The sequence below is a fragment of the Myotis yumanensis genome, unplaced genomic scaffold, assembly GCF_028538775.1.
Source record: "Myotis yumanensis isolate MYYU_CA2020_CCGP unplaced genomic scaffold, mMyoYum1.0.hap1 SCAF_3, whole genome shotgun sequence".
NCBI classification, from domain to species: Eukaryota; Metazoa; Chordata; class Mammalia; order Chiroptera; family Vespertilionidae; genus Myotis; species Myotis yumanensis.
Window position 1 is genome coordinate 93725714 of NW_027223754.1, and position 25545 is coordinate 93751258.

Here is a 25545-nt window from a genome sequence, read left to right on the forward strand (position 1 = left end):
ACTTAAATGTACGGCAGGAAACCATAAAAATTCTAGAAGAATCCAAGGGCAACAAAATCTCAGACATATGCCGAAGCAATTTCTTCACTGATACAGCTCCTAGAGCAGTTGAAACTAAAGAGAAAATGAACAAATGGGACTACATCAAAATAAAAAGCTTCTGCACAACAAAAGAAACCATCAACAAAACAACAAGAAAACCCACTGCGTGGGAAAACATATTTGCCAACGTCATATCTGATAAGGGCCTAATCTCCAAAATTTATAGGGAACTCTTACAACTTAAGAAAAAGAAGATAAACAATCCAATCAAAAAATGGGCAAAGGATCTAAATAGACACCTTTCAAAAGAGGACATTCAGAAAGCCAAGAGACATATGAAAACATGCTCAAAGTCACTAATCATCCGAGAGATGCAAATCAAAACAACAATGAGGTACCATCTCACACCTGTCAAACTGGCTATCATCAACAAATCAACAAACGACAAGTGCTGGAGAGGATGTGGAGTAAAAGGAACACTTGTGCACTGCTGGTGGGAATGTAGGCTGGTGCAGCCACTATGGAAGACAGCATGGAGTTTCCTCAAAAAACTGGAAATGGAACTCCCATTTGACCCTGTGATCCCACTTCTAGGAATTTATCCCAAGAAACCAGAAACACCAATCAGAAAGGATATATGCACCCCTATGTTCATAGCAGCACAATTCACCATAGCTAAGATCTGGAAACAGCCTAAATGCCCATCAGTAGATGAATGGATTAGAAAACTGTGGTACATCTACACAATGGAATACTATGCTGCTGTAAGAAAGAAGATACTCTTACCATTTGCAACGGCATGGATGGAGCTGGAGAGCATTATGCTAAGTGAAATAAGCCAGTCAATGAAGGAAAAATACCACATGATCTCACTCATCCATGGATAACAGAGACCATTATAAACTTTTGAACAATAATAGATACAGAGGCAGAGCTGCCTCACACAGATTGTCAAACTGCAGCGAGAAGGCCGGGGAGGGTTGGGGGGCAGGAGGGAGGGGGTTAAGAGATCAACTGAAGGGCTTGTATGCATGCATATGAGCATAACCAATGGACATAAGACACTGGGGGGTAGGGGAAGCCGGGGTATTGTCAAAGGCGGGGGGGGGGGAAAAAAGGACACATATGTAATACCCTTTGTAATGCTTTAAGCAATAAAAAAAAAAAAAAAGAAGGGCAGAGGAGAACGCCATTTCCCAGCCATACCCGTGTGAAACCACCACTGTTCCCCAGCAGTGAGTGGCCCATTACCTCCTAGCAGGCTCCCAGACATCTGCAGGGAGCACTCACCACCAGAGTGAGCTCCCACACCACGGCTCCTCACCAGCCCGCTGAGACCCAGTGTCCTAGGATCTGGCTCTAAGACTCTGCAGTGAGCGCAAGCCAGGGGGATTCCTGTGCCCCACCCCCACCGCAGACCCCAGAACTGTGCTGCTAGCCTGACCTGGAGCCACCTGGTGCCCTCTCCTGTCTCATCCCTGGGACCTGCTGCTGTGGCAACCCAGAGCACACCCCACTCTGGGTCACAGGAGAATGGGCACTGTGCAACCCAGAGCAATCTATACAACCCAGAGCAACTGGTACCCACTCTACCCCAGCCCCCTGGACAGCCCTGCTGGGGTGACCCACAGCTACTCACACCCACTTTTACCCTGGTCTGGGAGGGGCAACCCAGAGCAACCTGCCCGCTCCACACCGGCCCCCAGGACAGTCTTGCCAGGGCCATCTGGAACAACCCAATGTGCACCTCACTCAGGGCAACAGGAGAGCACAGACTGAGCAACCTAGGGCAACCCGCCCCAGCTCCACACTGAGTAGAGGTGAGTTGAAGCAACCAGTGCTCCTCTCACTCCAGGCTACAAGAAAGTGAGGACTGTGAAACCTAGAGCAACCCACACCCAATTCACCCTGAGCCCAGAGTCTTGCTGCTGGGGCAACCTGGAGTAACCCAGCACGAGCCCCACTCAGGCCATAGGGAGCTCTGACTGTGCAACCCAGAAAAACCCACAACCACTTCTCCCTAGCCCCTGAGACAGTCCTGCAGGGGCTATCCGGAGCAAACCGCACACGTCGTCTCACTGAGGCCACAGGAGAGCACTGCCAGGGTGATATAGAGCAAGTCAGTGTGCCCAGTCAGGGGCCACAGGACCGTGCTGTAAGTGCACTGACAGAAAAGAAGAAATAGAAAGGGAAGAAAGAACACAGGCATAAAGAATAAAAATGGCTACAAATAAGTACCTATCAATAATATCATAAAATGTGAATGGACTAAATGCTCCAATCAAAAGACATAGAGTAGCTGAATGGATAAGAAAACATGAACCATATATCTGCTGTCTACAAGATACCCACCTCAGAACAAGGGATTCACACAGACTGAAAATGGAGGGATGGAAAAATATTTTCCAGGCAAATAAAAATGAAAAAAAAGCTGGGGTAGCAATATTTATATCTGACAAAATAGACCTCAAAGTGAAGGCCATAACAAGAGATAAGGAAGGCCACTTCATAATACTAAAGGGATCAATACAACAAGAGGATTTAACTCTGGTAAATATATATGCATCCAATGCGGAGTACCCAAATACATAAAAAAAACTTTGGGAAGATAACAAGGGAGAGAACGACAGCAATACAATCATAGTAGAAGATCTTAGTACCCCATTGACATCACTGGATAAATCCTCTAGACAAAAAATCAGCAAAGAAACAGCAATTCTAAATGACTCACTAGATCAGATGGGACTTAATCTACATCTTCAGAACATTTCACCCAAAAGCTACAGAATAGACATTCTCCTCAAGTGCACATGGGACATTTTCAAAAATAGACCACATATTGGGTCACAGGCAAAGTCTCTTCAAAGTCAAGAGGATTGAAATCATATCAAGCATCTTTTCAGATCACAATGGCATAATATTAGAAATCAACTACGATAAAAACAATAAAAAATTCAAACACTCTGAGGCTAAATAGCATGTTATTAAGTAATGATTGGGTTACCAAAGAGATTGAAGAAGAAATAAAAAACATTCTGGAAACAAATCACAATGAAAACATGACAATCCAAAATCTATGTTCTGAGAGGGAAGTTCACAGCATTGCAAGCCTACCTCAAAGAATAAGAAAAACTGATAATAAATTATCTAACTCTACAACTTAAAAAATTAAAAAGAGAGCAACACGAAAAGCCCAGAGTGAGCAGAAGGAAGAAAATAATAAAGATTGGAGTGGAAATAAATGACATAGAGACAAAAAAGAAAGAATGAAAGAAAGAAAGGTAGAAAGGTAGAAAGAAAGAAAGAAAGAAAGAAAGAAAGAAAGAAAGAAAGAAGCCAATAAAACCAAGAGCTGGTTCTTTGAAAGAATAAACAAGATTGGTGAACCTCTAGCCAGGCTCACCAAGAAGCAAAGAGGACCCAAATAAACAAAATCAGAAATGAAAGAGGCGAAATAACAACAGACCCCACAGAAATTTTTTTTGTAAAAAAAAAAAAAATACTATGAACAACTCTATTCCAACAAACTGGTCAACTTAGAGGAAATGGACATATTCCTAGAAAAATACAGCCTTCCAAAACTCAACCAGGAAGAATTAAAAAAAAAAAAATCTGAATAGCCTGGTAACTATGGAGGAAATTGAAGCAGTAATCAAAAAACTTCCAGCAAACAAAAGCCCCAGGCCAGATGGCTTCACAAGGTAGTTTTACCAAACATTCAAAGAATTAAAACCTATTAGACTATTCCAAAAAATTCAAGAGGAAGTCAAAATTCCAAGTTCTTTCTATGAAAGCAGCATTACCCTAATTCCCAAACCAGATAAAAACACTAAAAAGAAAGAGAATTACAGGCCAATATCCCTCATGAACATAGATGCCAAAATCCTCAACAAAGTTCTAGCAAACCAGATCCAGCATTACATTAGAAAGATCATACACCATGACCAAGTGGGATTTATTCCAGGGATGCAAAGCTGGTATAATATCTGCAAATCAATAAACGTGATACATCACATAAACAAATTGAGAGACAAAAATCACATAATCATATCAATTGATGCAGAAAACGCATTTGACAAAATCCAATACCCTTTCTTAATAAAAACTCTCAGCAAAGTAGGAATAGAGGGATCATACCTCAACATAATAAAAGCCTTATATGACAAACCTATAGCCAATGTCATACTCAATGGGCAAAAACTAAAACCATTTTCCCTAAAAAAAGGAACAAGAAAGGGATGCCCACTTTCACCACTCCTGTTCAACATAGTGCTAGCCATAGTGATCAGACAAGAAGAAGAAATAAAAGGCATCCAAATTGGAAAAGAAAAAGTAAAACTGTCATTATTCCCAGATGACATGATATTGTACATAGAAAACCCTAAAGACTCCATCAAGAAACTACTTGACTTAATAAATAATTTTGGCAATGTAGCAGGATACAAAATTAACACACAGAAATTTATGGCTTTTTTATACACCAACTAGTGGGCCGGTGCACAAATTCGTGCACATTGAAAGGAAATTAATTGAAGAAATATTTTAATATTGCTATTCGCCCTTTCTCTATAGTAGAAGTGTCAACCAAATTCATGTTCAACAATGACAGATCAAAACACACATGCGGAATTGGTGCCACCAAGAGCTTTATATGTATCATGCATGCATGAGTCAACTTAGCCTTTTATATGTATAGAATAAACTGCTTAATTAGACCTGCTTTCTGATTTAGCTAAACTTTTTCCAGCCCAATGAAGCACCCCAACTTCTCTTTCAGGTAATTGTCAGCAACACAGCAGTAAATATCAACATGAAGCACATTATTATTATAGATAATGCAGGGAGAACAAAGGGTAAAAATATTTAACTGCAGCAGTGTTTGACTTTATTCTGTGTGGTGAGAAAACCTGAAATCATTTTTAAGGTCCACCATTTCTTCTTTTCAGTCAGGTCAAGTTTTTAAGCTTTCTAAATCTCCGTTTTCCAACTAATGAAAAGAAAATAGGATTCTACTAAGTCTCCTATCTCCAGGACTTCTGTGAGGATCAAATGAGATGAAGCATGGGAAAATGCTTCACAGACATTTAGTTAAAGTGTAAAATGTTTCCACCTGTGTTCCTGGAACTCCAAGGAGCCTAGTCGCTAGGGAGAGGAAGCCGGGCATTGCTATGTGCCATCATTACCCAGCACCCACAGCAACCATTTCAGAGCAGGGCTGGACTATGGGCTGCATTTTGTGTCATGGGGTCTCAGCAGTGTTGGCTGCAAGTTGGTGGGCTGGCATCTCAGGGTGGTGGTGGGGCCTGTATCCCTCTCGGGGGAAACCTAGTGTTGCTTTCTGGGCACCAGGTCTATGGTACTGTTTCTTTATGCTTGTCATGGCAGCTCCTGCATTGAGCATCTGCCCCCTGGTGGTCAGTGCACATCATAGTGACTGGTCAGAAGGTGGGAAGAACACTTAGCATATTAGCCATTTATATAGATAGATAATGAGCTCCTTTCAATACTACCTGTGTTTATGCAAGTAAGATGGCTCTTAGGGGCCTCTAGGTAGCTTCAGGGTAGGGAATGGTTGCCAGAAGATCAAGCTTTGATTAGAAGGTTGGAACATTTAGCTTCACCCCCCTCCACCTCAGGAAAGGGAGGTGAGAGATGCTGGAGATTGAGTTCAATCATCAATGTCCAATTATTTAATCAGCATGCCTACTTAATGAAACTTCCATAAAATCCCCTAAGCAACAGGGTTCAGAGAGCTTACAATCTGGCAAACATATCTGGTGCCTGGAGAGTGGCACACTCCAACTCCATTGGTACAGAGACTCCTGCCCTCTAGACTCTTGCAGACCTCACTTCATTTAGCTATTCATTGGTATCCTTTATATTAAACTGTAATAGTAAGTACAGCATTTTCCAGAATCTTGAGTTGTTATAACAAATTATCAAACCTGGTAAAGGGGCATCACTGGAGCCCCTAATTTGTAGCCAAGTGGAGAAAAATGTGTGTAACCTGGGGGACCCATACTGGTCACTGTATATTAAGTGAGGGCAATACTGTAGGACTGAGCCCTTAAGCCTGTGGAGTCTGGCACTTACTCCCAGTAATTAGTGTCAAAATTTAATTGAATTGACTTTTAGGACACCCAGTTGACGTCTGCAATAAATTAAACATTGTTTGATGTCAGAAGAAACCTCTAACAAATATGTAGTCTTCATGCTTTAAATGTCATGCAAATATCAAAAAATATGTCATTCTTCAACTTGTTTTTTATTCTCAACATTTTTAAGATTTGTCCATATTGATTTTATATAAATTTAGTTCATTAACTCTTGTATAGTTTTCCTCAGATTGAATATTTCTAAGCTATTCATTCTTTCTCCTGCTGGTGAACACTTGAATTGGTTCCAATTTTACTATTGCTAAGAAGTCAACAATAATGATTTTAAAACATAGCTCCTTATGTAAATTTGCAAGTGTCTCAAGGTTATAGAGTATGTGTATCTTCACTTACATAGAAATCGCCAAATTGCGCTCCAACATGATCATACCAATTTATATGCTACCAAGAAATTGTTAGAGTCCCTGATGGTCTCATCCTGATCAAATTTTGCACTCTCTGACTTTTGTATTTTGCCCATGTGATTATTGTGAAATGATATTTCTGTGCTAGTTTGTTTTTATTCTCTGATCACTAATGAGATTGAGAAGCTTCTCATGTTCTCTGGATATTCAGGTTTCTTCTTCTGTGAATAGTCTGTTCATGTGCCAATGTTAATGTGCTAATGGGTTAATGTCCTTTTAAAAAACTGACTTTTGAACATTTAAAATTATATATATGGACACTAGTTCTACACTAGTTTATGTTAATTCCTCTATTTTTAAAATAACATTTTCGAATTATAAAAATAACACATTTATTATAGAAAATTTTGAAAATACAGAAAAAATTTATAAAGAAATTTAGAATTACCTGTGATTACACTGTCCAAAGATAATTACTGTTTTTCATTTGGGATCTATCTTTAGAGTGTTTTCTTACTATGAATCTATACTTTTTTATTTAAAAAAACAGTTTGTTTTATACACACATATCTACTAACTTTTAATTGTTCACTTGCATCTGTCTTAGCTCCTCAATTATATAAGATCAATGATGATAAAATCATATTTTCTATTACATTGAGACATAGCATCAACAAAATGTCCTTTCTTTAGTAGAAATTTACTAAATATTGATTTAATACTTATTTAATTGCAGCACATCCAGATGTGAATGGTGTGATGGTCCCAAGTTTGATGAAGGTTATCGTGTTATCCAATCCTGCAATGTTTTTGGAGCAACACACCTTCCTGTTATGTTTCATGTCTGTTCTTCTTCCTGCTACAGAGAAGTACTTGAAAACAGTTTTTTTTAAGATAGTATTCCTGGTGAAAGAGTAACTCCAAATTCTGAGTTGATGATCATACAATGATTTTTGAATCCCACTTTAAAAGCCATTAAAGTTTATGTAAATACCAATTCATTTCATTGAGAGTACAGATTCTGTATGGAAGACATTAGCATCTTCTCACACTCATATGAATTTTCTTCGTAATTCTACCTCCTTATGAAAGTTTGTGATTGTTAGGGAGTTCTTGCAGAATAATTAGTTAAGAAGGATTAATGAAGGTTTTTGAATTTCAATGAAGATCTATAAAATTTATTTCAGACAATTTTTACTATAAAAAGAAAAGTGTTATATTCCTCTGCAAAAAGGATTTATCTTAAAAATGGCCTTTCACGCATCCATTCTGATAACATTTCAAACTCATCAGTGGGGTTTTACCTCATATAGCTTCAACGTGATGTATCCAAGCTTTCAACATTTGTGCATTTCTATGGAAATTTATCCAGTGCCAATCATCTGAATTGTGGATTTCTTCTGGGAATAAAAATTTACTTCCAACCCTGGCTGGTGTAGCTCAGTGGTTAGAATGTTGGCTCTCACACTAAAGGGTCACAGGTTCAATTCCCTGTCAAGAGCACATACCTGGGTTGCAGATTCCATCCAGGGCACATGCAGGAGGCAACCAATTGACTTGTCTCTCTCACATCAATGATTTTTTTTCCTCTCTTCCCCTCCCTCCCTCCCTCCCTCCCTTCCATTCTCTCTAAAAATAATTGGAAAAATATCTTTGAGTGAGGATTAACAATAACAAAAAATTAATTCCACACAGACATGCTCCCAGGACTAAACGGGAATTAAAACTAAAATACAAAAACCCACCCTGAATTATAAACTGAAGACTAGCTGGAGAGAACCCTGATAACCAAAGTGGTAAAGTGGAGACTGCATAGAGACTGGTAGGAAGGGTGGAGCCACAAAAGGGCTGACCAGGCTCCCACAGACAGCAACTAAAGTTCTAAAGAGATATCTCAGCTGTTGGGGGTTGCCACTGAGAACTCTGGGATCTAATCCCCAAGCTGCCCCTCACCTCTAGCAGAGAGCACCAGAACTCAGAAAGATGCCTACATAACATCTGGCTATGAAAAGCAACAGGGTTGCTGCCTGTCAGGGAGAGAAAGCTGGAAATGCAGGCACCCTCTTAAAGGGCCAACAGACAAAATTTAGAGCATAGCCACTCACCTTGGACTCCAGCAGAGGAAGGGCAGAGTGGAATGGAGTTGTGTGTGTGCAGAAGCCAGGGTGGGTGGCTATGGGTAAGAGCTTGGAAGGCAGAAACCCCAGTTTCCTGTACTGAGGCATTCCCTCATGCCACAGAAGTCATCTTTCTCAGGCAAACCTTTGCTATCCAGGCAGTTTTTTGCCTGGGGGAAATACAGTTGACCCACCCTATCAGAAAACCCTTTGTTATACCCTGTGGAATTTCTGAGGCTCATTAAGGGCCTGAGAATAACAATTAGCCTTCAGGCAGAAGCAATTACCCTACCCTGTGGAAAACCTCTTGCCACATCTGTGGACAATTGCCTGAGGCTACTCAAGACTGAATACAATCAGTCTGCAGGCAGAGGTGGGACTCTGGAGGCTTTGAGTTTTTGCCTGATCTAATTAGTCAGAAACAGCATTTAACACTGTCCTGCACTAGAGATTGGGAGGCATAGCAGATATACCTCATACATAGTCACAAACCCAAACAGGCAGCCAAAATGGGGAGAAAAACAACCCCCAAATGAAAGAATAAGGCAATAAGAGCAAAGGAATTTGTTATCTACAAAGGAGCTCCCATAAGGCTATCAACCGATTTCTCATCAGAAACTCTATAAGCTAGAAGTACTCAAGGTAATGAATAGCAAGGATCTGAAACCAAGATTACTATATACAGCAAGGCTATCATTCAAAAATAGATGGTGAAATAAAGAGCTTCACAGACAAAAAAGGCTAAAGGAGTTTATCACCACCAAGCTAGCATTGCAAGAAAAGCTAAGGGGACTGCTGAAATGAGAAGAAGAAATAGAGGGAGAACCTAGGCATACAGAATTAAAATGGCAATAAATAAGTACCTATCAATAATAACCTTAAATGTAAGGTTAATGTAAATGTATTAAATGTTCAATCAAAAGACATGCGATGGATACAAAAACATGACCCACTTTTATGCTTTCTATATGAGAACTTCCTCAGAACAAGACTCACACAGGATGAGAGTGAAGGGATGGGAAAAAAATTTCCATACAAATGGAAACAAAAAAAGCTGGGGTAGTAATTATAGATGTTCCCCATATCCTCCCCTACCCCAGGGCCACCTCAACCCAGCCCCTGATCCTCCTGTCCCTTGGCCTTTAACATTGTCTGTGTCCATGGGCATATATATTTTTTGGCTAATATCTTCACCTTATTTTATCAAGAGCTCCCACAAACCTCTCCCCTCTGTTATTTGTCAGTCTGTTCCATATATTCATGCTTCTGGTTCTATTTTGTTTATCAACTTATTTTATTTTTTTCTTTAGATACCACATATAAGTGAAATAAAGTATTTGTCTTGCTATGACTGGTTTAGTTCACTCAGCATAATAATCTCCAGGTCCATCCAGGCTGTCATAAAGAGTAGAGACCCTTCTTTTTTAGAGCTGTATAGTATTCCATTGTGTAAAACTACCGCAGCTTTATCATCCACTCATCCACTGATGGGCATTTGGGCTGTTTCCAGATCTTGGTTATTGTAAATAATGCTACAATAGGGGTGTCTATATTATTTTTGGTTGGTGTTCCAGGATTCTTACGATATAGCCCCAGAAACAGGATTGTTAGGACAAACAGCAGTTCCATTTTTAATTTTGGGGGGAAATTCCATACTGTTTTTCACATTAGCTGCACCAATCTGTATTCCACCAACAGTGCTCTATGGTTCCCTTTTATCCCCATCTTTGCCAGCATTTGTTTGTTGATTTATTGATGGTGGCCATTCTAGCAGGTATGAGTTGATATCTCATTGTAGTTTTAATTTATATCACTCTGGTGATTAATGACATTGAGCTTTTTTTTCATATGTCTATTGGCCATTTGTATGTCTTTTCTGAAGAAGTGTTTATTCAGGCCCTTTGCTCATTTTTAAATTAGATTGTTTGTCTTCCTGGTGTTGAGTTGCATATGTTCTTTATTTATTTTGGAAGTTAAACCCTTATTGGATGTATCACTGGCAAATATGTTCTCCTATGCAGTAGGTTTCCTTTGCATTTTGTTGATGATGTCTTTTGCTTTTTATATTTATGTAGTATAATTGGTTTATTTTTTCTTTTGTTTCCCTTGTTGTAGGAGATACATAGGCAAAAATATTGCTCCAAGTATGTCTACAATTTTACTGCCTATGATTTCTTCTAGGATTTTTATGATTCTAAGTCTAACATTTAAGTATTTAATGCAGTTTATTCATGTGTATGGTTTAAGTAGGTGATCTAGTTTCTTTTCTTTTGTTTTTTTTTGCATGTATCAATCCAATTTTCCAGCACCATTTATAGTATAGACTATCTTTAGCCCATTAGCTCATTGTATGTTTTTGCCTCCTTGTCAAATATTAACTGACCATAAAGGCATGGGTCAATTTCTGGGCTCTATGTTCTGTTCTATTGATCTATAAGCCTGTTGTTATGCCAGGAGCAGGCTGTTTGTCATTATAATCTATATATATATATATATATATATATATAGAGAGAGAGAGAGAGAGAGAGAGAGGTATATATATCTATATATATATATAAAGAGGTAATACACAAATTAGCCAGGATGCCATAACAGTCACGACCGGCTCAGGAGGAGGCTGCATGTGCAGATGGACGGGAGGGGACTGAGTACTGCCCCCAGCCCCAGCGGCCACAGCGCAGCAGCTGCTGGGGCTGGGGGCAGGCCTGAAGTGGAGACACCACACACAGGGGGGCCCGCCCCTGCTGGGAGCCAGCATGCCAGCAGTCCCACCTCTGCTCATGAGCTGCAGAGGAAACACTTTTTCTTACCGCTCATTGGCTAAGCTTCTTCTATGCTACTTGCAATGTTCTTGGCAACTTGGGTAATAAGAATCCAAGAAGGTGATCTAGGGTTTTTCCACCTCACTCCTGGAGGAAAAAACAAAGGTCCGCTGCTGGAGGAGCTAAGAAATGTCATATCCTGCCCTAGAGCTTAGTGGATAGAGCTTCGGCCTGCAGACTGCAGGGTCTGGGTTCGATTCTGATCAAGGCCATGTACCTAGGTTGCAGGCTCCTTCCTGGCTGGGGCCCAGGTCAGGGCTCATGCAGGAGGCAACCAATCAAAGTGTCCCTCTCACATTGATGTTTCTCTCTGTTTTTCCCTCTCTCTTCCACACTCTTTAACAATCAATGGAAAAATATCCTCAGGTGAAGGTAAAAAAAAAAGAAGAAAGAAATGTCATATCCTATGAAAGAGACATCTTGAAAATGCCTAAAGAAAGTTGTCATTTTTTCATGGTGAAGGGACTGAAGTCTGTGTTGATGAAAACACCTTGGTGGCTGTGGTGGCCGATAGTTGCAGCAGCAGCGGGGTGATGGGGGTGGCGCCTTCCCCTGATCAGCCAGTTGCCTCCCACAGAGGGAGGCCAGACTGTGGTTTAGGGAGCCCAGACTGTGGTCTAAGCTGTCAGTAGGACATCCCCTGAGGGCTCCCGGACTTTGAGAGGGGGCAGGCTGGGCTGAGGGACTCCCCTTCAGTGCACAAATTTCATGCACCAGGCCTCTAGTGACCTTATAATATAGTTTGATATTGGATAATGTAATACCTCCAACTTTGTTCCTTTCTCAGGGTTGCTGAAACCATTTGGGTCATTTTTGGTTCCATATAAATTTTTGGAATATTTGTTCCAGATCTGTGAAATATGCCATTGGTATTTTAATAAAATAGCACTGAATCTATAGATTTCTTTGTTTGTATGGAAATTATAATAATGTTAATTCTCCAAATCTATGAACATAATATGTTTCCACTTGTTTGTATCTTCCTCTATTTCTTTCTTCAATGTCCTATAGTTTCCAAGTACAGGTCATTTACCTCTTTGGTTAAATTTATTCTTAGGTACCTTATTTTTGTTGCAATAGTAAATGGCATTGTTTTCTTAGTTTTTCTTTCTGAAAGTTGATTATTGGTGTATAAAAATGCCACCATTTTCTGGATATTAATTTTATATCCAGTTACTTTGTCAAATTTATTTATTAGACCTAGTAGGTTTTGGTGCAGTATTTAGGGTTTTCTATGTACGATATCATGTAATCTATATATAATGACAGTTGTACCTCCTCCTTTTTAATTTGGGTGCCTTTTTTTTCTTCTTGTCTGATTGCTGTAGCTAGGACTTCCAATACTATGTTGAATAAGAGTGGTGAAAGTGACATCTCTGTCTTGTTTCTGATCTTAAGGTATATGCTTTTAGTTTTTGCCCATTGAGTATAATGTGGGATGTAGGTTTTTCATATATGACCTTTATTATGTTAAGCTTTAATCCCACTATTTCCACTTTGCTGAGAGTTTTTAAAATAAATGGATGCTGGATTATATTGAATACTTTTTCTCTATCTATTGATATGAGGATGTGATTTTTATCTTTCATTTTGTTTATGTGATGCATCACATTTATTAATTTGTGAATATTGTACCAACCTTGCATCCCTGAAATAAATCCCACTTAGTCGTGTTGTATGCTCTTTTTAATGTACTGCTGTATCTGTTTTGCTGATATTTTCTTGAGGATTTTAGTATCTATGTTCATCAGGGATATTGGATTATAATTTTCTTTCTTTGTAGTGTCTTTACCTGGTTTTGGAATTAGGATAATTATGGCCTTATATAAAAGAGCTTGGGGAGTGTTCTCTTCTATTGAAATTTTTGGAATAGTTTGAAAAAAACAGGACTTTGTTCTTTGAATGTTTGGTAAAACTGCCCTGTGAAGCCATCCAGTCCAGGAGTTTTATTTGCTGGGAGTTCTTTGATTACTGCTTCAATTTTATTAGTTGTTATCAGTCTATTCAGGCTTTCTGAATCTTCCTGATTCAGTTTTGGGAGATTGAATGTTTCTAGGAATCTCTCCATTTCTCCCATATAGTTCAATTTGTTGGCATATAGTTGTTCATAGTATTTTCTTACAATCTTTTGTATTTCTGTAATGTCAGTTGTTACTTTGCCTCTTTTTCTTACTAGAAGACCAGTGGGGTGTCCCTTAGCCCGGCCTGCACCCTCTCCAATCTGTCACCCCTCGGGTGATGTCCGACTGCAGTTGGACATCCCTCTCACAATCCAGGACCGCTGGCTCCTAACTGCTCCCCTGCCAGCCTGATCGCCCCCATCTCCTTCCCCTGCAGGCCCGATAGCCCACAACTGCCTTTCCCTGCTGGCCCGATCACCCCCAACTGCCCTCCCCTGCTAGCCTGATTGCCCATAACTGCCCTCCCCTGCCGTGATCCGCCTCCTCTGCCAGGACCTGCCTCCTCTGCGTGAGGCAGCAGAGATGCCAGGACCAGCCTCCTCTGCACTGCGCAGAGCTGTGGGATCCCCAGGCCTCACCTCCGCTGTGTGTGTGGCCATCTTGTGGCAGCCATCTTTGTTGTGGCCATCTTGTGATGACGTCACACGCGAGGGAGTGAGGACCACCTAGGCTTTTATTAGTAAAGATTTTATTTATTTGGATCCTCTCTTTGTTTCATGATGAGTCTGGTTAATGGTTCATCAATTTTGTTTATGTTTTTCAAAGAACTGGTTTCATGTATCTTTTGTATTTTTTTAGTCTCTATGTCATTTAATTTTGACTTTGATCTTTATTTTTTCCTTCCTTCTACCTACTCTGGGATTTTCTTGTTGGTCTCTTTCAAATCTTTGCAGTGTTAGATTGTTTTTGTACATTTTTTTGTTTCCTGAGGTCAGCCTATAATGTTGTCACTTTTCCTCTCAGGACTGCTTTTGCTGTTGACCATAGAATTGGGGTTGCTATCTGTCCATTTTCATTTGTTTCCAAGATTTTTATTTCTTCCTAGATCTCATGGGTAATCCATTCATTGTTTACAAACATAATATTTAACCTCCATGTGTTTGAAAGTTTCTGAGTGTTTCTTTTTTTAAATATATTTTTATTTATCTCAGAGAGAAAGGGAGAGGGAGAGAGAAATGGAAACATCACTCACTGATCAGAGATAATTAATTTTTTAATTAGGCCTTTACTGTTGACAGTATTATATATGCCCCTTTTTTCCCCAATGACCCCTCCTAACCTGCTCCTGCCTCCTGCCCCATACCTTCACCACCTTATTATCTGTGTGCCTAGGTTATGCATACATGCATAAAACTTCTTTGGTTGATAATTTCTCACCCACCCTTCCCTGTATTCCATCTGAGATACCACAGTCTGCTCTATGCGTCTATGTCTCTGCGTCTATTTTGGTCATCAGGTTATTTTGTTAATTTGATTCTACATATGAGTGAAATCATGTGATACTTGTTTTTCTCTGACTGGATTATTTCACTAAGCATTATACTCTCCAGATCACTCATGCTGTCTCAAAGGGTAAGGGATCTCCCCTTTTTTTTACTGCTGCATAGTATTCCATGGTATCAATGTACCACAGCTTTTTTATCCACTAATATACTGATGAATATTTGGGCTGTTTCCAGATCATAGCTATTGTAAATTGTGCTGTTATGAACATAGAGGTGCATACAGTCCTTCTGTTTGGTGTTTTGGGTTTCATAGGATATATTCCCAAAAGTGGGATCACTGGATCAAATGGCAGTTCCATATTTAATTTTTTGAGAAAACTCCATACTGTTTTCCATAATGGCTGCACCAGTCTGCATTCCCACCAGCAATGTACTAGGGTTCCCTTTTCTCCACATCCTCCTCAGCACTTGTCATTTGTTGATGGTAGCCATCAACCTACCTCATTGTAGTTTTAATTTACACCTCTCAGATGATTAGTGACTTTGAGCATTTCTTCCTATGCCTCTTGAACTTCTATATGTCCACTTTGGAGAAGTGTCTATTTAGGCCCTTTGTCTATTTTCTTATTACATCGTTTGCCCCCCTCTTGTTAAATTGTATGGATTCTTTATATATTTTGGATTCTAATGCTTTATTATCTCCCATACAGTTGGCTCCTTTTTCATTTTGTTGATGGTTTCTTTTGTTGTGCAGAAGCTTTTTATTTTTATGTAGTCCCATTTATTTTTTTCCCCAGTTTCCTTTGAGATGTATCTGTAAATATATTGCTATAAGAGATGTCTAAAATTTTGCTGCCTATGGTTTCTTCTAGGATTCTTATGATTTCATGACTTTCATATAAGTCTTTTATTTATTGGGTTCATCTACTAGAGTAATCTAGTTTTAACTCATTTCTTTTCCCCTTCAAACGGTTCTTAACTGCCTTTTAAACCTGATTGCACTTAGGTTTATATGTTAGGCTGGGAACAAGTTTAAGTAAACTGATTTGCCTGTGATCCCATCCATGGGGTAGAGCAGGGAGCCTGTATTCTCTCACCTCATCAGACACTGGTCTATATGACCTACGGGAAAGGATGAAACCAACCACTACTGGTCAAATTATTTTTCTTTGTGTACCTCTATATACCTCTTAAAAGGATTTTTAAAGTGTTCTAAATCAGCAAACCAAGAAAGCCTGGGAACAACCTGTTTCGTTATTGAATACCCCACCATTTACTGGAACAGCAAATTCCAAGCCCTGCATCATCATAGCCCCCAGCTCAATGCAGACACTACTAATCAATCCAAATACTTTTGCCTTCTAGGCACTGACCTGCCTCTGGATCCTTGTCAATATAACTCACCAGACTAAGCTTCTCCTTGTTTATAGTACATGTTAGCACTTTATAAATGCATTTGATATCACCTTTTAGGTTGCTAAGCTATTGTTTGCTGCTGGTTAGCAACTATAACAGGATGCTAAAATGGGACTCTTGCTGTTTCTATTTTAGCTTGGGCCCAGATGCTTAAAATAAAATGATAAAGTTCCAAACCAAGGTATTATACAGAACATTCCAAATCCAAGTGTTATACAGAACTTGGAAAGAAGTGGACAAAACTAGTTTTGTGATGGGAGCTGCAGTGGGAAATACCTAGTAAGTGAAGGACCCCCAAGAAACCCACACAATTGCCCAGAGAAAGTCAGCTTTGAGCACCCAGCAAGCCCAGGTGGCATAATTTCAAATCATGACAGTGCCAGGGGCTGTGTCCTTTTCTCCTGATGCCCTGCCCCCTGGGATACTAATCTGAAAGGATCAGAAACTGCAGCTAAGCAATGGGAGAAAAGGGCTGGGAAGGGGGGACAGATGCAGCTGATTGTGGCTCTTACTCCACTGTGAGTGTGAGGCCTGACAATACTGTTCTCACTTGTTTAGCTTGGAGTGTGATGATTACACTTGACTGGATGTTTTGTTGATGCTCTTATGACTCAAAAGGGCTGAAAAGACTTCTGGACCTTCCAGAGATATCATGCAGAGGCTGGGAAATAACCAGTCCTTAGAAGAGGTTATAAAGGGCTGTGGAGAGAAGGAGTCAAGTTATTCTATGCTGACCCCATTGCTTCCACCCTTCATTAGATATCACTTGCTCAAAAAAGCAGCCATTACATTCAGGCCCCTCATGTCCACAGATAATGCTGAAGTCCAGGGCACTGGAACCACCTCTCCCCTTTGAGAAAATTTCCACCTGGCTGCTCTTAAAAATTGGAAAGGATGTTTCCTGACCCCTGGAACATGAGATAAATAAGGGTCAGTCTCCTCAAAGTGTCACATCAAACTTGAAATATTATCTGACCTCATTAATGACATTTCCTCAGCAACTTGCTGAATTTGTTGGATCACTGGTAAAATCTAAACCAGTTAACTTTTCACTATATTTCAAATACAGAAAGCTGATGATAAAAAATATTGCAGCCCGGCGTGGCCCAGTGGTTGATCGTGGGCTTATGAATCAGGAGGTCATGGTTCAATTCCTCATCAGGGTACATGCCCAGATTGTGGACTTGATCCCCAGTGGGGGCATGCAAGAGGCAGCCAATCAATGGTTCTCTCTCATCATTGATGTTTCTATCTCTCCCTCTTCCTTCCTCTCTGAAATCAATAAAAAATATATTTAAAAAAAAATTCCAGAAGCCAGAATCTCCAGAATACTATTATGATTAGATTTCCTGAAGTTGAAACTTTATGGGGTCCATTAGAATTTTCCTCAGCAACTCAGCCAAGCTACTTACCACAATTTTTAAAACTTTTATGAAAGGGCTGAAAAGATGGCGGCTGGCAGGATGGAGGTGAGGAATAGGAAGTGAGTGGGTGAGTGGATGAAAAGAGAGTGTGTGGATGTGTGTGGTGTGTATGTGAGTGAGTGAGGGACAGTTAAATCCGGCAGGAGGAGCAGAGGCTGGCAGACCAGGCTCTCTGGGACAGGGAGAGACTACCACCACTGCAGGCACTCCCCAGACTGCGGGACTCGGGCACAGAGCCCACACCAACTTGAAGGGGAGAGCAGCCTCTTCTAGGAACTCAGCAGCACCACCACCCAGACAGCCCTTGGCACTGCCTGCAACCCAGCAGCCACTCCAGCCAAAATCCTGCAGCCACACCCGCAGACTCACAGACCCTGGGATCTCCACCTCCAAAGGAGCACTGCGCCCACAGCAGTAAGTGCAGCCTCCCCTTCCCCAGCGGCAGTCCTCCCACATTGCATTCCCGTGTCTCCAGCACACAGGTCTCCGAGGCACACCACTCCATAGACTTCTCTTAGGAGTCACTCTGAGCCCCAGCTGGGTGTGATTTTGTACAGACACAGACGCACTGCCCCCCAGTAGAAATTCTGAATTCCCTCTGCCTGAATAACTGCCCACACACATTCAGCTACGTAACTTCAGCGCCAGGGCCCCTCAGAGTGCATCAGAGCTCAGTGCCAGCGAACTGCATTGCCACAGTCGCTCATTCCCCCTAAGCCCATCTATCCACAGGGCACTTTGGAAAGCCGCAGTGAGCCTCCGCTGGGTCCGATCTTGGACAAATAGGGCCGCACTCCCCTGGGCAGTAGAAATTCTGAATTCACCCATCCTGGATACCTGCCCAAAGATACCTCAATTAAGCGTGCCAGGGCCCTTCAGAGTGCTTCAGTGCACCTGCAGTAGCAAACTCACTGCGGGTGCTCCTGTGTGCCACCACTGGAAACGCACGCCTATCCACCACAGATGCATCAGCAAAAACTAAGTTTCCCCACCCCACAGCTGCAGAACACTCTGGACACTACAGTTGCAAGCTTTTCCAGCGTGCAGGTCTCCCAAGACCACCGCTCCACAGTCAGCCCTGGGGCCCCACTGTGAGCCCAGTTGGACACGCACTTAAACAAACAGGGGTGCAATGCTGGGCTGTAGAAATGCTGAATTCCCTCTTCTGGGATACCTGCCCATAGACAGTGCAATCCAGTGGCTTCAGTGCCAGGGCCCTTCAGAGTGTGTCAGTACACCCTGCTGGCAAATACACCACAGGTGCCCTTCTGAACTGCCGCTGGGATCGTGTGTGTCCAACCATGGAGGCAGCAGCAAAAGCTGAGTCTGCCCACCCCACAATTATATAACTCTGGACACCACAGTCACGCCTTTCCAGAATGCAGGCCTCCTGAGCCCCACCACCCCAACAGATGTTCCTGGGTGCCACTGTGAGTCCCCGCTGGGCACGAGTGATTTCAACCAAGGGCACAAGACAGCAAAAATTGGAACACCCCCTCCATGGCTGCTGACTTCTAGACACATCAGTTGTGCCTTTCCAGCTCAAAGGCCTACATCAAGAGAACACAAATAGCTCAAGTAGGGAGCTATACTAGCCCACCAAGCCCAGGAGACCTGAGAGGTCACACCAATAGCACCATACCCAAAAGAAACTGGGTAGCAAAGCAATCAGAGCTACAAATAAAACATTACAGCAAAACATGGGAAGACAAAAAAGCAATCCACAAAGGAAAGAAAAATAGGAATCACCAGAAAGGGAGTTAAATGAACGTGAGGCTACTAACTTATCAGAGAAAGAATTCAGAGTAATGGTTATAAGGATGCTCAAAGGGCTGGATGACAAATACACACAACTCAATGAGAATTATAAGGAGCTGAATGAGAATGTCACCAACATGAAAAGGAACCCAGAGGAAATGAAGAATGACATAACTGCAATAAAGAACACAATGGAAGGCTTAAACAGCAGACTAGAAGAGGTTGAGGACCAGATCAGCAAATTAGAAGACAAGGTAGGAAAAAACACACAAACACAGGAGCAACTGAAAAAAAAAAACTTAAAAAGCAAGAGGAGAGCCTAAGGGAGCTTTGGGACAATGCAAAACAAAACAACATTCGCTTAATAGGGGTACCAGAAGGAGAGGAGGAGAAGCAAGGAATAGAAAACCTGTTTGTAGAAATAATGATAGAAAACGTCCCTGATACTGGCAAGAAAAAAACTACACAAGTCCAAAAAGACATAGAGTGCCAAACAAGATGAACCCCAAAAGACAAACACCAAGGCACATCATAATTAAATTGGCAAATACCAATGACAAAGTAAGAATACTAAAGGCTGCCAGAGAGACAGAAAGTTACCTACAAAGGATCTCCTATTAGAATATCAGCTGACTTTTCAACAGAAACACACCAGGCAAGAAGGGAATGGAATGAAATATACAAAGTGATGCAAAGCAAGGAAATGAATCCAAGACTACTATACCCAGCAAGGCTATCATTCAAAATTGAAGGTGGAATCAGGAGCTTCACAGAAAAAAAGGGCTAAGAGAGTTTATTACCACCAAGCCAGCAATGCAAGAAATGCTAAAGAAACTGCTGTAAAAAGAAGAAACAAAAAGACAAGAAGAAACACAAACATTAAGAATAAAAATGGCCCTAACCAGTTTGGCTCAGTGGATAGATCATCAACCTGCAGACTCAAGGGTCCCAGGTTCGATTCCGGTCAAGGGAATGTACCTTGGTTGTGGGAACGTCCCCAGTGGGGGGTGTGCAGGAGGCAGCTGATGAATGTTTCTCTCTCATCGATGTTTCTAACTCTCTATACCTCTCCCTTCCTCTCTGAAAAAAAATCAATAAAATATATTTTTTTAAAAAAAGAATAAAAATGACCATGAACAAGTACTTTTCAATAATAACATTAAATGTAAAGGGATTAAATGCTCCAATCAAAAGACACAGGGTAGCTGAATGGATAAGAAAACATGACCCATATATTTGCTGTCTGCAAGAGACCCACCTCAGAACAAAGTATTCACACAGACTGAGAGTGAAGGGATGGAAAAAAAACTTTTCAGGCAAATGGAAATGAGAAAAAAGCTGGGGTTGCAATACTTATATCTGACAAAATAGACCTCAAAGTAAAGGTCATAGCAAGAGATAAGAAAGGCCACTACATAATACTAAAGGGAGCAATTCAACAAGAAGATATAACTCTGGTAAACATATATGCACCCAATACAGGAGTACCCAAATACATAAAAAAATTTCTGGAAGATATCAAGGGAGAGATCGATAGCAATACAGTCATAGTAGGGGACTTTAATACCCCACTGACACCACTGGATAAATCCTCTAAACAAAAAATCAGCAAAGAAACAGCAATCCTAAATGACTCACTAGATCAGATGGACTTAATTGACATCTTCAGAATATTTCACTCCAAAGCTATAGAATATACATTCTTCTCCAGTGCTCATGGGACATTTTCAAAGATAGAACATATATTAGAACACAGGCAAAGTCTCTTCAAATTCGAGAGAATAGAAATCATAACAAGCATCTTCTCAGATCACAATGGCATAAAACTAGAAATCAACAACAATAAAAACATTGAAAAAAATCAAACACTTGGAGGCTAAATAGCATGCTATAAAACAATGACTGGGTTACCAGACAGATAAAAGAGGAAATAAAAAGTATCCTGGAAACAAATGACAATGAAAACACAACAATCCAATGTCTATGGGACACAATGAAAGCAGTCCTGAGAGGGAAGTTCATAGCTCTACAGGCCTACCTCAAAAAACAAGAAAAACTGGTAATAAATGATCTAACTCTAGAACTCAAAGAGTTAGAAAGAGAGCAACAAGAAAAGCCCACAGTATCCAGAAGGAAGGAAATAATAAAGATCAGAGCAGAAATAAACGACATAGAGACAAAAAAAATACAAAAGATCAATGAAACCAATAGCTGGTTTTTTGAAAGGATTAACAAGATTGATGAAAGTCTCACCAGGCTCACCAAGAAACAAAGAGAAAGGACCCAAATAAACAAAATCAGAAATGAAAGAGGTGAAGTAACAACAGACCCTACTTATATACAAAGGATTGTCAAAAAATACTACGAACAACTCTACTCCAACAAACTGGACAACCTCGATGAAATGGACACATTCCTAGAAAAATACAAGCTTCCAAAACTCAATCAGGAATAATCAAAAAACCTGAATAGGCCAATAACTACTGATGAAATTGAAACAGTAATCAAAAAAGCTTCCAGCAAAAAAAAACCCTGGACCAGATGGCTTCACATGGGAGTTTTACTGAACATTCAAATAAGAACTAAAGCCAATCCTTCTCAGACTATTCCAAAAAATTCAAGAGGAAGGCACACTTCCAAGCTCTTTCTATAAAGCCAGCATTACCCTAATCCAAACCAGATAAAGACACCACAAAGAAAGAGAATTACAGGCCAATATCCCTGATGAACATAGATGCTAAAATCCTCAACAAAATTTTAGCAAACCAGATCCAGCATTACATTAGAAAGATCATACACCATGACCAAGTGGGATTTATTCCAGGAATGCAAGGCTGGTACAATATCCACAAATCAATAAACGTGATACATCACATAAACAAGTTGAGAGACAAAAATCACATAATCATATTGATTGATGCAGAAAAGGCATTTGACAAAGTCCAAAACCCTTTATTCATAAAACTCTCAGCAAAGTGGAAATAGAGGGATCATACCTCAACATAATAAAAGCCTTATATGACAAACCTACAGCCAACATCATACTTAATGGGCACAAACTAAAACCATTTCCCTTAAGAACAGGAACAAGACAGGGATGCCCACTTTCACCACGCCTGTTCGACATAGTACTGGAAGTGCTAGCCAAAGCGATCAGACAAGAAGAAGAAATAAAAGGCATCCAAATTGGAAAAGAATAAGTAAAATTGTCATTATTGGCAGATGACATGATACTGTACTTAGAAAACCCTAAAGATTCCATCAAAAAATTATTAGACCTAATAAATGAATTTGGCAATGTACCAGGATACAAAATTAAAGCCAGGAAATCTATGGCATTTTTATACGCCAATAGTGAACTTACAGAAAGAGAAATTTAAAAAACAATCCCATTTACCATTGCACCAAAAAAATTAAGATACCTAGGAATAAACTTAACTAAGGAGGTAAAAGACCTCTACCCAGAAAACTACAGGACATTGAAAAAAGAGATAGAGGAAGACATAACGAGATGGAAGAACATACCATGTTCATGGATTGGTAGAATCAACATCATTAAAATGTCCATCCTACCCAAAGCAATCTATAGATTCAATGCACTCCCCATTAAAATACCAACAGCATATTTCACAGATCTAGAAAGAACTCTCCAAATATTCATCTGGAGAAAAAAAAACAAAACAAAAAAACCCTGAATAGCTGCAGTGATCCTGAGAAAGAAGAAGAAATAGGTGGGATCTCAATACCAGATATCAAGCTGTATTACAAAGCCACTGTTCTCAAAACTGCCTCTTACTGGCACAAGAACAGACATATAGATCAATGGAATAGAATAGAGAACCCAAAATCAACCCAAACCACTATGCTCAATTAATATTTGACAAAGGAGGCAAGAACATACAATGTAGTCAAGACAGTCTCTTCAATAAATGGTGCTGGGAAATTTGGTCAGACACATGCAAAAAAATGAAACGAGACCACCAACTTACACCATACACAAAAATAAACTCAAAATGGAAAAGGACTTAAACGTAAGATGGGAAACCATAAAAATATTAGAGGAATCCAAAGGCAACAAAATCTCAGACATATGCCGAAGCAATTTCTTCACCGATACAGCTCCTAGGGCATTGGAAACTAAAGAGAAAATAAACAAATGGGACTACATCAAAATAAAAAGCTTCTGCACAGCAAAAGAAACCATCAACAAAACAACAAGAAAGCCCACTGCATGGGAGAACATATTTGCCAATGTTATCACCGATAAGGGTTTAATCTCCAACATCTTTAGGGAACTCATACAACTTAACAAAAGGAAGATAAACAATCCAATAAAAACATGGGCAAAGGACCTAAATAGACACTTTTCAAAAGAGGACATTCAGAAAGCCAAGAGACATGCTCAAAGTCACTAATCACCCAAGAAATGCAAATCAAAACAACAATGAGGTACCATCTCACACCTGTCAGAATGGCTATCATCAACAAATCAACAAACAACAAGTGCTGGAGAGGATGTGGAGAAAAAGGAACACTCGTGCACTGCTGGTGGGAATGCAGACTGGTGCAGCCACTCTGGAAGACAGTATGGAGTTTCCTCAAAAAATTAAAAATGGAACTCCCATTTGACCCAGTGATCCCACTTCTAGGAATATATCCCAAGAAAACAGAAACTCCAATCAGAAAGGATATATGCACCCCTGTGTTCATAGCAGCACAATTTACCATAGCTAAGATCTGGAAACAGCCTAAGTGCCCATCAGCAGATGAATGGATTAGAAAACTGTGGTACATCAACCCGATGGAATACTATGCTGCTATAAAAAAGAAGGAATTCTTACCATTTGCAACAGCATGGATGGAACTGGAGAGCATTATGCTAAGTGAAATAAGCCAGTCAATGAAAGAAAAATACCACGTGGTCTCAGTCATTTATGGATAATTAAGACCATTATAAACTGATGAACAAAAATAGATAATGAGGCAGAGCAACATGGAACTGACTGTCAAACTACAGTGGGAAGGCTGGGGAGGGTTGGGGGTGGGTGGGTAAGAGATCAACCCAAGGACTTGTATGCATGCATATAAGCATAACCAATGGACACAAGACACTGGGGGGTATGGGAGGCTCGGGGAAAGTCAAGGGGAGAAAAAAAAAGGAGACATCCTATCTAATAGTAGACAAACATGGTAATTGAGCATACCTTCGCTACACCTCCCATTGGTTAATCAACACGATATGCAAACTAACTGCCAACAAAGATGGTGGCTAATTTGCATACTGCAGGCAGGGTGGGACACCAGGAGCCACCATCCAGGCCCCCGTGTGCGACCCCATGAGCCACCGGAAAGCCAAGCCACAGGCAAGGCAACCCCCGGGACCCAGGAGCCGCCTTGCCTGCAGCCTGTGATCGTGATTGTGATTGGAAAGCCAGGCCGCAGGCAAGGCGGCCCCCTGGAGCCCAGGAGCCTGTCGGCAAGGTCTGCAGGAGAAGCAGTGATCAAGCTATGAGGGGGAGGATGGGGGGCGGAAGGAGCTACAGGAGCAGCTCTGGACAGAGACTGAAGACTCCTGCCAGAGCGAGGAGCAAAGACTGAAGGCTCCAGCCACAGCGAAGACTGTGTCCAGAGCGAAGATGGAAGGCGATGGCCAGAGTGAAGGTCTGGGTCCCAGGTGCCAGAGGAAAACTGGTGCTGGCAGCCAGGGGAAAGAAGGCCTATTGCACAAATCTTCGTGCAACTGGCCTCTAGTATATAATATTCTTTGTAATACTTTAAGCAATAAAACAATTAAAAAAAAAAAAAAAAGAACTGAATGGGAAGTAAGTGGGCCAAAGCTCTCTTCCTAAAATGGTTTTTAGGTTTGCTCAAGCACATGGAGTTATCAATGCTCCAAATTTCTATGCCACAATATGGTAATAATTTTTACCTGAAAAGGTTACTTTTATCTTTTCATTAATAACTATGCCTAAGAATTATCAAGCACACATTATATGCCAGTTATCCATTATTTCTCACACCACTCTATGAAATAGTTTCT

The 25545-nt window shown here is 40.6% G+C and overlaps 1 protein-coding gene across 1 annotated transcript in view; it reads left to right on the forward strand.

The window, feature by feature from the left end:
- Window positions 1-7455, forward strand: part of LRRC63 (leucine rich repeat containing 63) — a 116570-nt gene extending 109115 nt beyond the window's left edge. Inside the window, exon 9 of the mRNA XM_070408734.1 lies at window positions 7299-7455. Within this exon, the coding sequence (XP_070264835.1) occupies window positions 7299-7455 (157 nt within the window). The remainder of the gene's footprint in view (window positions 1-7298) is intronic.
- Window positions 7456-25545: the final 18090 nt, after the last annotated feature.